Source organism: Sapajus apella, unplaced genomic scaffold (genome assembly GCF_009761245.1).
Source record: "Sapajus apella isolate SASKATOON/1434 unplaced genomic scaffold, GSC_monkey_1.0 scaffold8, whole genome shotgun sequence".
Taxonomy (NCBI): Eukaryota; Metazoa; Chordata; class Mammalia; order Primates; family Cebidae; genus Sapajus; species Sapajus apella.
The window spans coordinates 14496734-14509499 of NW_022436948.1; the positions used below are offsets into that span (position 1 = coordinate 14496734).

A 12766-nucleotide genomic window follows, 5' to 3' on the forward strand; every position below is an offset into this window, starting at 1 on the left:
TGTTACCCAGGCTGGAGTGCAATGGCGCGATCTCGGCTCACCGCAACCTCCGCCTCCTGGGTTCAGGCAATTCTCCTGCCTCAGCCTCCTGAGTAGCTGGGATTACAGGCATGCACCACCATGCCCAGCTAATTTTTTGTATTTTTAGTAGAGACAGGGTTTCACCATGTCGTGATCCACCCGCCTCGGCCTCCCAAAGTGCTGGGATTACAGGCTTGAGCCACCGCGCCCGGCCACAATTTCTTGTTAGTTTGTTTTTTCCTGTAGTTAATGACTTCCCTCTTTTTTCGGGAAGGCTCATATTGCTTATTTTCCAGGTTATGTGGCAATGATATTTTCCAAATCTCCAGTGTGTTAGCTGGTTCATCAGCGCTGTTTTTCCTTTGAAGCCTGCCCTCCCCTGGCACATTGTCCTGCTCCCATATGGCTGCTCTCCTGGCTTCACATAAAACATTCTCCCTAGAATTACCAACTGCTTTGTTTTCATGAAAATAACCTGTAGTAATTTCCTACAAAATGGTGTGTATTTAGGTCAGGCACGGTGGCTCACGCCTGTAATCCCAGCACTTTGGGAGGCCAAGGATCACGAGGTCAGGCGTTCAAGACCAGCCTGACCAATGGTGAAACCCCATCTTTACTAAAAATACAAAAATTAGCTAGGTGTGATGGTCATGCTTCTGTAATCCCAGCTACTCAGGAGGCTGAGGGAGGAGAATTGCTCGAACCTGGGAAGTGGAGGTTGTAGTTAGCCAAGATTGCGTCACTGCACTCCAGCATGGCCATCAGAGCAACAGAGTAAGACTCTCCAAAAAAAAAAAAGAAAAAGAAAAAAAGGTGCATATTTTAAAAGCCTTCATTTTACCATTTACTTGCCTAATATTTGAGTAATTTGAAATTTTGGCTTAGAGATCATTTCCCCTTGGTTTAATTATTTTTTGATAATGTACTCATTTCTGATTAGCATGTGTGTGTTTTATTTTCTTTTTCTCTTTGAATCATTTAGGATCATTTTCTTATCACTGGTGTTCTGATCCTTTTTTAGTATAGGTGCTGCCGAAGCAAGCACAGCAAGCACATTTTTTTTTTTTTTTTTTTGGAGACAGGGTCTCACTCTGTCACCCAGGATGGAGTGCAGTGGTGTAATCACGGCTGATTGCAGCCTCCGCCTCCCAGGGCTCAGGTTATTCCCCTACCTCATCCTCTTGAGTAGCTGGGATGACAGGTGCACACCACCATACTTGGCTGCTTTTTGTATTTTTTGTAGAGATGAGGTTTTGCTGTGTTTCCCAGGCTGGTCTTGAACTCTTGGGCTCAAGTGATCTGCCCGCCTCGGCCTCCCAAAGTACTGGGATTACAGGTGTGAGCCACTGCACCTTGTTGGTGTTCTGATCCTTCATAGTGATCTCCTTCTATTGACATTTTAATTTTTTTTTAATTCCTAAAAGAAGCGTTCCCTCCCTCCGTCCTTCCTTACTTCCTTTCCCACCCCCTCCCTCCCTTCCCCTCTTCCACTCTCCTCTCAAGCTCATTGTTCCTTTTTATTGTAACTTGTACTTTTCATTTACTTGTTTGTAGGTTTAGATTCACTTGCATCTCCAAGGGTTGTGTAGATTTTAGGCAAGCTTTCTCTGTTTCTGGCATGGCTTCTCCTTTCTCCAAGTACATTTTCTCCTGTGTGCTTTAGTCTCTGCCTTTCATGCTGGGGACTTTCAGAAAATATCTGGTGATCCTTGGCTTTTTGGTCATGTTTACATGTGAGATAGAAAAAGTTGCTTGGATATCATCTGTGTATATTAGGAAGTACTGGGACCTTTCATAGCATGGATGGATAAGTGGCCTTCTTGTGGAGGGACTCCGGTCCTTGGAGGCTGCTGAGGTTAGCCAGAGATGAATCCTGCCACTGCCCTCCTTCAGGCAGGCTGCCATCTGTTAGCCTCTTCACAGCACATGCTCCCTGCTTCCCTTGTGTGTGTCTTCCTGGAGTCTGGAGCTTCCCTTCTTCTCTAAAGAATGAAGCTGGGGTGGGTGAGAATGAGAGGGATGCATTATATCACTATTTCCAGTGGAGGAAGGGAACGTCACATTTAAAGTTCTCTGTCTTTTTTTTTTTTTTTTTTGAGATGGAGTCTCACTCTTGTCATCCAGGCTGGAGTGCAGTGGTGAGATCTCAGGTCACTGCAACCTCTGCCTCCCAGGTTCAAGCGATTCTTCTGCCTCAGCCCCCCGAGTACCTTACATTACAGGCACATGCCACCATGCCCGGGTACTTTTTATATTTTTAGTAGAGACGGAGTTTCACCATGTTGGCCAGTCTGGTCTCGAACTCCTGACCTCAAGTGATCTCATTTCAGCCTCCCAAAGTGCTGGGATTACAGGCATGAGCCACCATGCCTGTAATCATGGCGTAGTACCTAACCCAACCCTTACCCTAACCCTAACTCTTAAGTTCTCTTTACAGATATTAAGAGTAATAGCTTAATTAAGTCTTATGTAAACAAAATACTTTGAGTGTAGAATCAACAAGAAAAAAGCCTTTTAAGATTCACATAGCAACTTTATTCCTATTTAGTCTCTTAAAAAATAACTTTCTTTTTTAAAAAAAATGAAAAAGTTTGACCTACTTTACAATTATTCTTGTGCTTCTATAAATTTGAATTATCCAAAATTTTAGTTTCCTAGATTTGGCATATATTCCCTAGTATTTCTTGTGTTTAAAATGAATTTCCCTTTTCCTGCCACTTACGTAAACCATTGATTATCTGAAATCACCGAGTGTCCTCCATGCCGTTGGATAATTGAAGCTGGATCTATTTAAATACATAATGAAGCCCTGAGCTTCATCTTATCTCTGCACTCAAAGGGGCTGTTATGCAAAGTGCAATTTTTTGCTGATTATATTTGTCTGTTGGCAAGAACTTTGCTTATTCCCTTGACTGAACTGTATACAGTATTTATAGCATCCCCAGAAGGCAAAGGAAGAATCACAAAATTCACTCTCTTTACCTGTCTGCTGCTGTTTGTTTAATGGAAGGTGATTTGTGGTGAGGAGGTTGAGAGGGTACCATTGGGTGGTCTCTCCTTCCTGCCTTTTTGACCTCTGGATGCTGGCGAAGGGACCGATCATGAATCTGATGTCTTTAGCCTTGCCTGGGTCAAGAAGGGGATGCAAGGTTAGTGGCTTCGAATGGCATTTTCTAGCATGTCAGAATTTAAATCCTGCAGAGGCCATGATGAAGAACATTGTGTCAGGTCAGGAGTCTACTGCGATCAGTTGAGGTTTTAAGCCTGTAAATGGTCATGAAATGTTTCACGACTTCTGTCCACCTAACTAGCTGTTGAAAGCAGTCAGGGGAGACTTCGTCTCCTCTCTTGTCAACACACAGCTCCCTGTGTGCCCCCGCAAAAGGATAGACTTTGCTGAAAAGCTCACTTATTGAATTGTGCTTCTGAGAAATTGATTTGGCTTAATGATAGGGACTGGTAGGGACTGTTGTTCTATTTCAACAGGACGGTGGGAGCCAAAGTTCTCTCTAATGGAACTGCCTTCAGCCACTGACAGGTTTTTTAAAAGTTTGGAAGGCTGAGACATAGTTAATGGATAAAAGGGCTGATGGCTGAATCTTTCATGCAGCTGTCACACATTTCTGTATATGTTTCTCTAGGTTTTGGGGACTGTTACGCTTTTTTTCTTTTTCTTTTTCTTTTAAATTATGTGTTCTTTTAAATTGTGGTACACAACACATGAAATTTACCATCTAGCCATTTTTAAGTGGACAGTTGACACGGTTGTGTAACCATCACTGTTATCCATCTCCAGAACTCTTTGTTTGTTTGCTTTTGCGATGGAGTCTTGCTCTGTTGTCCAGGCTGGAGTGCAGTGGCATGATCTCGGCTCACTGCAAGCTCCGCCTCCTGGGTTCAAGTGATTCTCCTGCCTCAGCCTCCTGAGTAGCTGGGACTACAGGCGTGTGCCACCGTGGGCAGCTAATTTTTGTACTGTTAATAGAGACAAGGTTTCACTATGCTCAGGCTGGTCTCGAACTCCTGGCCTCAAGTGATTCTTCTGCTTTGGCCTCCCAAAGTGCTGGGACTACAGGCGTGAGCCATCCCACCTGGCCCAGAACTCTTTTTCGTCCTGCAAAGCTTAGTCTCTGTCCCCATTACATAACACCATTCCATATCCCCCTCACTCTGGCCCCTAGCAACCAGTCTTTCTTTATTTTAAATAAATAAGTTCCAGGATAGCTGCTTTGCCAAAATTAAATATATACCATTCAAAGGGTGTTTAACTTTGGTCAGCTTCCTTCATTTCTACTTATTAAGTGGAAGGCAAAGGTGAACTCTGACATCAGAATGGACTGTGTTCCTATTGGCTGAACTTGCCTGGGGTCCTCACAGACAGGGGGAAGAAGACCCACTTTCATTAAGTAAAGAGAGCAAACAGCTGTTGTTCCACAGAACATATTAGATTGTAGTCTGTCTTTTTCTTTTTCTTTTCTTTTTTTTTTTTTTGAGATGGATTCTTGCACTGTTGCCCAGGTTGGAGTGGTACAGTCTCCGCTCACTGCAACCTCTGCCTCCCGGGTTCAAGTGATTCTCCTGCCTCAGCCTCCTAAGTAGCTGGGATTACAGGCACCCAAATTGTGGTCTCTCTTGGGGTTCTAAGTATACTGTACAAACTCCTTTATTTTGGAGGCATCCTCTGTTTTGCAATGGAATTCTTATTTGCTGGTAGATCAGTCAGGATGGGTAGGATAATACTGAAGAAAAAACACTTCAGTCTCAATGGCTTCACATATGCCTTATCCTTCCCAGCGTGATTGAGGCTGGCCCCGGAGCCGTACTCATCCTGGACTCCTAAGGATCCAGGCAGACATAAGCTCTGTCTTGACACAACGCTTCTGTGACTGTGGCAAAGGTGTAAGAGTGGGGCGAATCAGGCTTTTGTTGAGTAGTGACATAACTTCTACTCACATTTATTGGCCAAAGCCAAGTGCCATGGCCATGCCTGGCTTCAGAGGGGGCCAGAAGGTTCTATTCTCCCATATTCCTAGAATGATAAGGACTCTAAATATTGAATGGTCATGCTTGTAATCCCAGCACTTTGGGAAGCGTTGGCGGGCTGATACTTGAGGTCAGAAGTTCAAGATCAGCCTGGCCAACATGGTGAAATCCCATCTTTGCTAAACATACAAAAATTAGCTGGGCATGGTGGTGCACGTCTGTAATCCCAGCACTTTGGGAGGCTGAGGTGGGCGGATCACTTGAGGTCAGGAGTTTGAGACTAGACTGGACAACGTGGTGAAAACCTGTCTCTGCTAAAAATACAAATATCAGGCGTGCTGGTGGGTGCCTTTAATCCCAGCTACTCGGGAGGCTGCTGAGGCAGGAGAATCTCTTGAACCTTGGAGGTGAAGGTTGCAGTGAGCCAAGATCATGCTACTGCACTCCAGCCTGGGCGACAAAGAGATTCCGTCTTAAAAAAAAAAAAAAAAAAAAGGGTGATGATGGCATGAACGCCACTAAAATCTAAAAGCTCCTTTCCACTGAGCCATGCGAACAAAATGGAAAACATGTTTCCGGTCAGGGAACCAGCTTTTACCTGGTACTGCCAGCCACTTGGGAGCGGAAATAAATGGTAGAGAAGGGCGCAGTTTTTTGGAGCTTCCTTTGTAGTTTTGAAAGGACAATTTTTAATGAAAACTGGAATATAAGGTATCATATTTTTAGCATAGTTATAGAAAAATTAGACTAAAATGTTTGGGTAATATATCTTGGAAGGATCTTTTTGAAACTTTATATTATGGTTTAATACACATTTAACGTCTTTACAGAAAAGGGCACATTTTGGTGATGTTTAGCAAACTCAACTCACTCCTGTCATACACCCATGTAGCCAGCACCCAGATCAAGAAACAGAAGGTGGCCAGTGCCCCAGAAGCCTCTCTTGTGCTTCTTACCCGTTTCTACCCATTGCACTTCATCCTACCGAAAACCCTGGCCTCTCTCTCTCTTTTTTAAGACGAGGTTTCACCATGTTGGTCAGGCTGGTCTTGAACTCCCGACCTCAGGTGATCTGCCTGCCTTGGCTTCCAAAGTGCTTGGATTACAGGCGTGAGCCACCACGCCCAGCCTAACCCTGGCCTCTCAACTTCTAATAATGTATACTAGTTTATCTGTGTTGGTACTTGATATGGTTTGGCTGTGTCTCCACTCAAATCTACTCTTGAATTGTAGTTCCCATAATCCCCACGTGTCATAGGAGGGACTCATTGGGAGATAATTGAATCATGGAGGCGGTTACCTCCATGCTGTTCTTGTGATATTGAGTTCTCACTAGATCTGATGGTTTTATAAGGGGCTTCCCCCTGTCCTCTTCATTCTTCACTTCTCCCTGCTGCTACCATGTGAAGAAGGATGTGTTTGCTTTTCCCCTTCTGGCATGATTGTAAGTTTCCTGAGCCGCCCCCCGCCTCCCCCAGCTATGCTGAACTGTGAGTCAATTAAACTTCTTTCCTTTATAAATTACCCAGTCTTAGGTATTTATTTGTTAGCAGCATGAGAATGGACTAATACAGTACTTTATATAAATAGAATCCTACAGTATATACTCCAGTGTTTCTGCTTTCTTTCCCAACATTATGTGTGCAAGATTTATCTGTGTTAGTCTGTAGTTACAGATCCTTCATTCTTGCTGTATAGTATTTCATTGTGTGATTATCCCACATATTTCTCAATTCTCCTATTGATGGGCATCTGGATGGTGTCTGCGGGGCATGTTTTGGTATGTATATTTTTATGTGCATATGAATGCATTTCTCCCGAGTATATACCCAGAGTACATTTTCTGGGTCACTGGGTATGCATATATTCATCTTTAGTGGGTAATATCTAACAGCTTTCTAAAGCAGTTCTACAAGTTTACTCCAGCCGGCGGCCAGCAGTGCAGACGAGTTCTGGTTACTCCGTGTCTTTGCCAACACTGGGTATTTTCATCTTGGAAGTTTTTTTTTTTCCTTTTTTTAAGGAAATAATCCTTATCAGATTATCTTTCCATCTGAGCTGGTTCCTTTCCTAATTTAAAAAAAGGAGAAAATAACCCCACCTAATGAGATGCCCATTCATTGTGAGGCACTGGGAGATCAGTGATCAAACTTTGTGCCATGCACCGGTAGGAGCAAGCTTGGTGCTTTCATGAGACGCAGGAGGGCCTCTCTTTTTCTGGTGGAACTTCAAGGTGATACATAAGGACAAATTATAAGATAATGACCTGCAAAGAGGAGGTAACTATAAAATAAAATGAAGCAGATTTAAAGTTTATATTAATCTCATATATAGACATGCATTTCCCCCCCTTAAGTTTCTCCACCAAAAGTCCTCACCTATGGCTTCGTGTCTTTATCACCTCTCCTCCCACTCAGTCCTAACAAGGTGATTCCATTTGCTTTGTCAGGTGGTATTTCTGCTGTTTCTTCTTGAGCTTGTATAGCATATTGAAATCTTCTTTATCCACAGGCAAAATATTTTTTATCCACGTAACAACTGCTGGACCAGTTAGGTTTGCCCAGTGGGTGGTGACTTGGTTGGCTGACACCCCATTTTTTTTTTTTTAATAAGCGAGAGGTTCTTATGTTGCCCAGGCTGGCATCGAACGAATAGCCTCGCCTCCTCAAGCGCCAGGGTAACTGGCCTGAGTCACGGCGGCTCCCAGGTGACACCATTTTTAATATTTGATGCTGTTTCTTCTGTGGAATGCAAAACTGATGAGATTCAGAAATAATAAAGATACAATATTCTCTTGGCTTAAATTTCAGCTGCCAGCCAGCATAGAGTCATATGCTGATGGGGTCCTGTTAATAGGATTTTTGTTTACAAGTGGCTGGGCATAGTGGCTCACTCCTGTAATCCCAGCACTTTGGGAGGCCAAGGCGGGTGAATCACTTGAGGTCAGGAGTTTGAGACCAGCCTGGGCAACATGGTGAAACCATCTCTACTAAAAATATAAAACTCAGCCAGACATGGTAGCACACGCCTGTAGTCCAAGCTATTAGGGAGGCTGAGGCATGAGAATTGCTTGAATCTGGAAGGCGGAGGTTGCAGTGAGTCCAGATTGTGCCACTGCACTCCAGCCTGGGTGACAGAGCAAGACCCTGTCTCAGAATAAAAAAAAAAAAAGAATTTTGTTTACAAGCCTTCACTCAAATGATTAGAAAACTAAAAAGGTGCTCCAAAGGAAAAAACAATTAAATGCTTTTGTGCATGAAAAATGATGTTAGGAGCTGCTTTAGTATTGTAGTGTCTGAATAGACTATTTCTTGAGATGGGCTAACTTCTGAGCATGTATTTGCACCCTTCTGGGCTTAAGAGAATACCTAGAAAAGTCCAGTATCTCCTGACTTTTAAAAACTCATTGATTGAATGCCTAAAGAATCATTAATAGCAAGTTATCACACATGAACTGTCTCTTCAAAACTATTCTGACTTTTACCTTTCAGAACCTGAGTCACGCCAATCCCACTTAGGTCACCTGTCCATTGGTGGTTGTCACACCGTTTTCTTAACGTCCTTCTCAAAAAGGCCACTTTTAGCCCATGGAGTGTTGCTGGCCGGCTGCAATTCATAGAGGCTCCCATGGAGCCCCACAAGACAGTATTTCCTCTGGCTACTCGACTGCTTCCCCAGCTGTAGTTGTCTTGCTGCTTAGCGCCAGGATGGGACCTTTGGATTTGGGTTGCAGTGGTTCACTAGGAGCGGGGCTGTTGTAGCTTCCTATGTCAGTGAAGTCCCTCACTCCCACGCACGCCCTGTAACTGACCAGTCCTATCTGGTAATTGACCTTTGCTTCATAGCAACCCTCCTGAGTAGACACCAAGCTGTGTTAGGAGTATCAATTTCACAAGTGAGTTCAGTAAGTACACTGAGTGAGCAGACATGGTGGCTTCATTCAGGACAGCCCTTGAAGTTGAGGAGGGGAGGGGGGCATCTGACCTGAGACTCACTTTTTGTTATTGATTTCCTGAAGGAGGAGGAGGAGGTCAGGTTAGCCTTATCTATGGGTGTCTAGACCTGACATCTTGACTCCCAGGCATTGCTTCTCTGGATATGCTCCAGTTCATTTCTCTGAACTTCCTAAAAGGTGCCTTTTTCTTCCTGGTACAGACCACTAGCCAGACGGAGCTTGAAAACTGGATCACCGCCATCCACTCTGCCTGCGCCACTGCGGTCGCGAGGCACCACCACAAGGAAGACACGCTCCGACTCCTGAAATCAGAAATCAAAAAACTGGAACAGAAGATTGACATGGATGAAAAGATGAAGAAAATGGGCGAAATGCAGCTGTCTTCAGTCACTGACTCAAAGAAGAAGAAAACGATATTAGATCAGGTAATCATTCTTCCGTGTTTAGATCTGGACAAAATTGTTAGGTCTCTAAAAGGGTTTTTTTTTTTTTTGCTGTTTTGGAGTCAAGAGACATCATCAGATATCTCCTTGACAGCCTGTCATCCAGGATGCTAAATTCTTTATTTTGACTGTCAGTGTTCTTCACCCGTTGTTGATGGCTGATTGTTAGCTGCTAAACAGAATAATATTACATTGAATGAAAGACAGAAACCTAATAGATGAGCCCCTGGCCCCCACCAGTGGTGTGCTGTTCTAGAGGATGTGTGTAATTAAAAAGTTTGCAATTTCATTTCCACGTTACCAGACTGACTTGGAGTTCTCCTATGATGGGTACTCATTTCTGACTCCTCAGTAAATTTGGAGTTCTTAATTTGGAAAAGGTGACGTACATTTAAAAATATATCTGGCCAGGTATGGTGTCTCATGCCTGAATCCCAGCACTTTGGGAGGCTGAGGCAGGCATATTTGCTTGAGCCCAGGAGTTCAAGACTAGCCTGGCCAACATGGCAAAACCCATCTCTACAAAAAAAATACAAAAATTAGCCACAGCTTTAGTCTCAGGAGGCTGAGATGGGAGGATCACCTGAGCCTGGGAGGCGAGGCTGCAGTGGGCCAAGATTGCGCCATTGCACACCAGCCTGGGTGACAGAGCAAGACTATCTCTCTCTATATCTAGACTATATATACATGTACACACGCGCGCACACACACACACACACACACACACACACACATAATTGCTTTATGTGTGCATAAGTATATTTCATGCCAAACAGAAAAGATTTAGTGAAATGAACAACGGACATTTTTACCTGCTATTCAGCTGTTTTAAAATCAGTGACAGCCATCTGGTAATCCTTTGACATTTTGTCCTAATGCTTAGGAAATAATTACATGAATAAATGATATTTAAATCATTGAACAATTGACACGGACCTTCCACATTTCTCTCCCTCTGGGGTTTCCCTTTGTTACCTGACACTGTATTTTTCTTAATGAAGGCAAAATTCACAAAATGTCAGCTATTGTAACACAAACGATTCAGTAGCATCGAGTACATGTGCAGTGTGGTACGGCCACTACCGCATCTGGTCCCAAAATGTGTTCATCTACCCCAAAAGGTAACCTCATATCTGTTAAGCATCTGCTGCCCTCTGCCCCGGCACTCTGTCTTCATGGATTTGCCTATTGTAGATGTTTTATATGAATGGAATTGTACAATAGTTGGCCTTTTGGGTCTGGCTCCTTCCCAGAGCTTCATGTTTTGGGGGTGGAGCCACATGGTAGCATACATCAGTACTTTACTCCCGAGTTTTGGCTGAATCACGTTCTGTTGTAGGTACACACCATGCTTTGTTTATTGGTCATTGGTTGATGGACATTCAAGCTGTTTCCATCTTTTGTGACCAGTGCTGCTGGGAACACATGCGTACAGTGATACTGTATTTTGTTGAAGCAAAAGGGAGATTTCAACCATTCATCATTGTCTGTACTACTGTCAGCATTACTGAGCCTTCATTCTATGCCAGACCTTGTACACACTTGTTTTGTCCTTTTCACACATTCCATCAGCCTTAGGAGGTAGGTATTATTTTTGCCACTTTGAAAAATGAGGGAATGGCCAGGCGCGGTGGCTCACGCCTGTGATCGCAGCACTTCGGGAGGCCAAGGCAGGTGAATCACCTGAGGTTGGGAATTCAAGACGACCCTGACCAACATGGAGAAACCCCGTCTCTACTAAAAAAATACAAAATTAGCTGGCTGTGGTGGCACATGCCTGTAATCCCAGCTACTCGAGAGGGTGAAGCAGGAGAATTGTTTGAACATGGGAGGCAGAGGTTGCCGTGAACCGAGATCGCGCCATTGCACTTCAGCCTGGGCAACAAGAATGAAGCTCTGTCTCAAAAAAAAAAAGAAAGAAAGAAAGAGAAAGAAAAATGTGGGACTGTCTCAGAGACATGCTGTGGCTGGAACTTTGTATTCCAGAGTCTTCGCACCGTCTAGGTGTTCTCCTTCCACCCTGTGTTCTGGGCTACCCCACTCTGCCCAAAAGCTCTTGGTCAGTTGCTTCTGGCCTTTAATTCATCTCACTTTTCTTTGTATGAAAACCCACCTCGTGTTAATTCATATAGTTCTCTGGTGCTGGAAATCTCTACATTGTCACTTCTCCAGCCTGGAGTTTGTGGCCCAGATCTTGGAACTGATAGACTTATAATCCCCCCAATACGAACTCCATGATAGGAGGGAACAGAACTCATCACTTTCTGTTTATCATGCTGAATGTATAGCTATAGATCTTTGCAGAAGAAACGTAAGTAACTAAGAAACTTAGGTACTTGTGGTTTATTCCTTAGGATTATAATGAATGCCTTTACAGCATGCAGCTTTGTATAGGATAAAGATGTTAACACTTGTTTTCCCTTTTTCTTTTCCCATGTTTTCACTACCATAGATCTTTGTTTGGGAGCAAAATCTCGAGCAGTTCCAAATGGACCTCTTTCGTTTCCGCTGTTATTTAGCCAGCCTTCAGGGTGGGGAGCTGCCAAACCCCAAAAGGCTTCTTGCTTTTGCAAGTCGACCAACGAAAGTGGCCATGGGCCGCCTTGGAATCTTTTCCGTATCATCTTTTCATGCCCTGGTGAGTAGAAGCGAATGAGTTTTTAAAAACATTAAGCTTGATGCTTAATCCTGAGCAGGACTTGACAAGAGTCTCGTAAGTGTTTTTCTAGTTTCCTGCTGTGTGTGTATTTCTGAAATGCCTCCTCTTTGCAGTGGATGCAAATATCCATTTAAACCTGTCTGAAATATATTACTTCAGCATCTCTTGATGGGCACTAAGCTATTGTGCAAAGAAAACATGAAAGGTTCCATCTTCAGCGTTGATCATGTGTAGTATTTGTTGATAGCTCTTGTTGTCTTTAGGCAGTGTCATGTTTTGAATCCAAATGCATATTTTTTGTATTAACTTTGTGGGGATGGTGAGTGGAGTGCTCACTCTCACATATCCATGCATTCTCAGGCTGGGCGCAGTGGCTCATGCCTGTAAACCCAGCCCTTTGGGAGGCTGAGGTAGGAGGATCATCTGAGGTCAGGAGTTGGAGACCAGCCTGGCCAACATGATGAAACCCCGTCTTTATGAAAAGCACAAAAATTAGCCGGGTGTGGTGGCGTACACCTGTAATCCCAGCTAGTTGGGAGGCTGAGGCCTGAGAATTGCTTGAACCTTGGAAGAGGTTGTTGCAGAGAGCCAAGATCATGCCACTGCACTCCAGCCTGGACAACAAAGTGAGACTCTGTCTCAAATAAATAAATAAATGTGTGTGTGTGTGTGTGTGTGTGTGTGTGTGTGTGTGTGTGTGTGTGT

General features: G+C 43.8%; 1 protein-coding gene across 3 annotated transcripts in view; it reads left to right on the forward strand.

Annotated features, from left to right (window-relative positions):
- Positions 1–12766, forward strand: part of TIAM1 (TIAM Rac1 associated GEF 1) — a 448677-nt gene that overhangs the window by 323391 nt on the left and 112520 nt on the right. For all 3 annotated transcript variants that reach the window (XM_032277050.1, XM_032277051.1, XM_032277049.1), the window contains 2 exons: positions 9160–9384; positions 11855–12040. In XM_032277050.1, coding sequence (XP_032132941.1) covers positions 9160–9384; positions 11855–12040 — 411 coding nt within the window. The remainder of the gene's footprint in view (positions 1–9159; positions 9385–11854; positions 12041–12766) is intronic.